Source organism: Manacus vitellinus, unplaced genomic scaffold (genome assembly GCF_001715985.3).
Source record: "Manacus vitellinus isolate BGI_N305 unplaced genomic scaffold, ASM171598v3 scaffold_10_pilon, whole genome shotgun sequence".
Taxonomy (NCBI): domain Eukaryota; kingdom Metazoa; phylum Chordata; class Aves; order Passeriformes; family Pipridae; genus Manacus; species Manacus vitellinus.
Genome location: NW_021938838.1, coordinates 16290448 through 16294909, shown reverse-complemented (window position 1 = coordinate 16294909; position 4462 = coordinate 16290448). Strand labels below are relative to the sequence as shown.

At 40.6% G+C, this 4462-nt stretch overlaps 1 protein-coding gene across 1 annotated transcript; it reads right to left on the bottom strand.

Moving 5' to 3' along the window:
* Positions 1-1467: 1467 nt before the first annotated feature.
* On the bottom strand, positions 1468-4175 carry NUDT19 (nudix hydrolase 19; the record flags this gene model as incomplete). Its single annotated transcript, XM_018087734.2, has 2 exons — positions 1468-2689; positions 3719-4175. Coding segments are annotated over 2 exons (684 nt in total), but the record flags the coding sequence as incomplete, so codon positions are not given.
* Between the last annotated feature and the right edge of the window lie 287 nt (positions 4176-4462).

Sequence of the window (4462 nt, the reverse complement as noted above, 5' to 3'; positions counted from 1 at the left end):
CCCGCTACCCCTCTGCTCCGTCTGAACACCGCTCACCGGGAGGCACAAACACGAGGAGAGGGGAACATGTGACTGCTAAAACCCGAGCTTTTCCTCTTTATTCCCTCTCCCCCCGCCCCGACCCCCCCTGTCCACCCTATCCTGCCCTAGTTCCGTGGTTTTCCCCGAGAACGATCCCGCTCCCCCCTGTGCCCAGGCTCGCACGCACCGCCCCGCCGGCGCTCCCGCCGCTCCGAAGGGAACCTTCCATAGGAACCTTCCAGAAACCTCTTCCCTCCGGAGCCTCCCGCCTCCAGAGCCACCCCCGCGGGAGGGCGGGCTCTGAGCTCCCAAATGGCGCATTCCCGGCTCCTTAAAGGCTTTGGAGGGGAAGATGGCACTTGGCGGGAGTGAGACAGGACGCCCTGGAGATGCTGCAGGAACGCTCGCAGCTCCACCCCACAGAGCAGGTGGAGGTCCAGCTTTCGGCTTTTCGATGTATACAAATTGGAAAACGAAATCCTTTTGATAACGCATAAAAGCCTTCGTTGTGGCAAACAACTTGAAAAAGAAAGTTCTACTGGAACCTGTGGGAAATTAATAAATTTTTGGAGTTTGGGAATTATTTGAGACTCAAAGTCTCCTTTGTAGCGGAGACACTTGTGAGATAATGGTAATTCTTTGAAAATGCTGGTAGTTCTTTTAACTAATGCAGGGACAACAGGAAAAAAAGAAAACAAAAAAAAAAGACCAGCTGTAGCACTGGAAGCAGGAATATGTATCCATAAGGGAGAATATAGGGATGGTGCTTGGGTGTTTAGGAATGGGATCAGGAGAGCTAAGGCACAGCTGGAGCTGAATGTGGCAAGGGATGTGAATAATAATAGTAATAGCTCCTAGAGGTGTGTTGATTACAAAAGGAGGACTTAAGCAAATGTACACCCCTCACTCCCAATCCATCAGACAGGAGATCCAGTGGTAACCCACATGGAAAAGGCTCACGGGGTTTCTTTTACATTTGACAATTTTTTTCCCCTCACTTTCTGTGGCAGTCACTCTTCCCACATCTCTCAAGTCCCAGAACCTCAGGGGGGTGAAAAAAGTACCTTCCCTAGTCGGAGAAGACCAAGTTCAAAACCATCTGAGAAACCTGAACATAGACAAGTCCTTGGAACATGATGAGATGCATCCCAGGATTCCGAGGAAAATGGCAAGCCTGGGTCCCAAAGCACTCCCTCCCCACTGTATTCGAACAGTCATGGCAGTGACTGGAGAACAGGGAATATCCCACCTGGCCAGAATATTTGGAGGGAGATATTGTACTGCATAATATACATTATACACAGTGCTCTGCTTCCCATGGTCCGTGTTCAGCAGAGGTTCACAAACCTCAACGAGGTCTGCAAAATGAACAACAATCTGGGCATGTTCTGAGACAGAAGACACACTTTTTTTCCCAATCCAAATGAATACTACAAACCGATTTAATGAAGATGTTGCAGCAAGTTTTAATTGAAACACAGAACAAAAAGCTGGAACAAAGCTTTCTGAACAACTTTATTGACTAATCTCAAGTCATCACTCGTTCTTCTTCCAGATAAAGAATTTGCATCACTGCTCCACTGACTCCACTTATTGCATGAAAAAAAAGATAAATCCAACAAATCAAAAATCTGAACCAAAACATTAAGCAGCAGTCTTTCCTCTGAAGTTCTTAAATCTCAAATATATTTAGTAAAGTAGTTAAGAAGCAAAATGTGGGATGCTGGAATATGGAAGTGAGTGTTTCCAAGGAGGAACATTATTCCCTTAAGTTGTGGGTATCTTTTTGGAGCTAAAAAATTAATTTTTTCTATTTTTTTTAAATTGCTAGCAACTTGAAGATAAAAAAATATAACAATAAAAATAATGCACTTGATCTGATAGAGGACTTTGTTTAAATTATCTCTACCTTTGGAAATTGTAAAGTTTTGTATAATTACCACTAGTAAAAAGAATTTAGGTGTATCAAATATAAAAATGGACTTTATAATATTCTTTTAAAAATTATATTTTAGCTAATAAATCTCTCTATATATACATACACACACTGCTTTTCCCAAAAATGAAAGAGAGACTAGACTGGGAGATGTCAACAAATATGAAATGAGAGATTTCATTCATTTGTAGACACACATTGCACTTATCTAATAGGTAACCTTGGGAAGCATAGTAAAAGAATTCTTCAACTCAAAACATGCTTGTTCTGAACAAAATATATACTTAAAATTTTCAGTGAGAAAAGGACCTTTGTGACTTATCAGTGGCACAACTGTTTCAAAGACTCAGAGAATTAGGTACACATAAATCAGACAACACAAACACACACACAGACAAAATGCTTTGGCAGGACAGAGAAATGTTTTCCTGACTACTTGGCAACAGTCAGAAAGCACCAAACCCACACTGAATATGTATTGTTCAAGATTTAAACCAAACACACACTACAATTTGCTGTTGTAATCTGAACTATCACAGTTTATCATCAGTGGATTGATATGCTTATATTTTGCTTGAATATTAACATAGACAGCATAACTGTGGATGGTTTTTATTACTATCCTGTGAAATATACTGCCCTCTTTCATGAGCTCTTCAATCTTCTTATCTGTTGACATAATTGTTTTTTTTTCTCCTGTATAATCTGGATCTTCTGGATATAACTCATCTCCTGGGGGTGGAAAAAAAAAGTTTTAGTTATAGATGGCCAACTTTATTTTTCAGCTTTTTCACTGAGTGACACTGGCAATTTTTAATATTTATCAGGACATGAAACTCACTGGAAATGTATTTTGCAATGCAAAAGTAAATTGCCTCTAAACATCTTCGGATTTAAAAATAGAGCCATAAATTTCCAGAAGCATCTATCAGTGAAACTGCAGTGCACATTTGAGGTGTTGACTTAAATGTTCCAGAGCTCCTGATAGTTTTAATATCCTATAATTGCAGCCTGGGGAGATAGGAGTTTATATAACAGGTGGAGAACAGGACAAATGCTTTTTCAAGTGTACTAAGAACAGAAGCTTTGTTTCGTTGATGAAAACAGTGTTTTGCCATATCAAGGCAAACTACTTTTGTGCAAGACTCCTAACAGACCCCAAATACGGAAATCCTAGAGGTCTGTTGTAACAAAAAAAAAAGAGAAAGCCTAATGAAAAGCAATCAGAAAAAGCAGAAAATAATAAAAAGTACGTGCAGCTTTTCTTAATGCTGCTTGTACATGATTATGAAATGAGAGAGACTTAAGTAGGAGAGAGGGCAGGAGGAAGGTGACTTAATGTCTTGTTTTAGTGCAGTGCCCTGTCACTGCAGTTGTGAGGACTGATAATGCAGCTGTGCTCGAGTCCCTTGTCCTTACAAAGACAAACGGATAACTGAAGTAAACGAGAATTCCCACTGAAAAGGACTAAACAGGAGGAGTTCTAAATACATCCTTCAGATTAAAAAAAAGCCAAAATGCTCGAGTTTCTTCATAAATAAACATTATGACAATGGTGAGACGATGACATTATAAGTAAGGAACAAGTGTGCTGTCTGTGACCCCCTGGCTCATCTCTGACAGCAGCCACTGTCAGAACTGGAGCAAACAAGGAACCACACGGTACAAACGCAACTTAAAAGAGTGTTTTCCTTACAGATGGTTCATGTCATGTGGCTTGAGATGCTGTATATTTAAGAGAACCTCCAGGTGTTCCCTTACCTGGCAGCAGATGGATGGAGCCATCAGAAGCAGTCAGCATGACCGGCATCCAGTGCTCACAGCCCTCCAGAGCTCGCTCAGAGCTGAACTTGTGTAACTCACTGAGGGAAGAGAAGTTGCAGAGCCTACAAAATTCATAGAACTGCGGCGGAGGAAACCATATTTCTTGAGACTTAAAGCGTTCAATGGCTTCTGGAGGTGATGACCACTGTAAGATGAAAACAAGCCTTGAAACAGTAGTTTCATCAGCAGATAGAAAGTCTGAGTAACCTGAAAAATCATTAGCAAGGAAGCCTTTACAGAAAAAGAGCTTGCAACATCTTCTGAACACAAAAAACCCCGTGTATAAACTATAGCAAAATAACAACAAAGAAATTTTGAAAATTGAAAAATGTAAGCCATCTATAAAAGTTACTCCTTTCTTTCCAATAAAAATAAGGGGTTTTTTTACACCTAGACATGCCAGGTTTAGAAACCAACATTTGTTTTAGGGAACTGACTAAGAGTCTACTGAAACCAACAGAAAACATTAAACTCAGCACCACCAGAGGCTGCTACTGATGCTTTGAGATTTAAAAGTACCTCCAAACATCTGCTTCTTACATGCATTGTTTTCAGAGCGTGAACACCCAGCTATTCAAGCTTACTCTGCATGTTTAAACTATTGGTGATCTTGATTTCGTCTCACATGGTGAATTTGGTAATATAAATGTGTGCATAAGCATTTGCAGTGCATTTATGCTG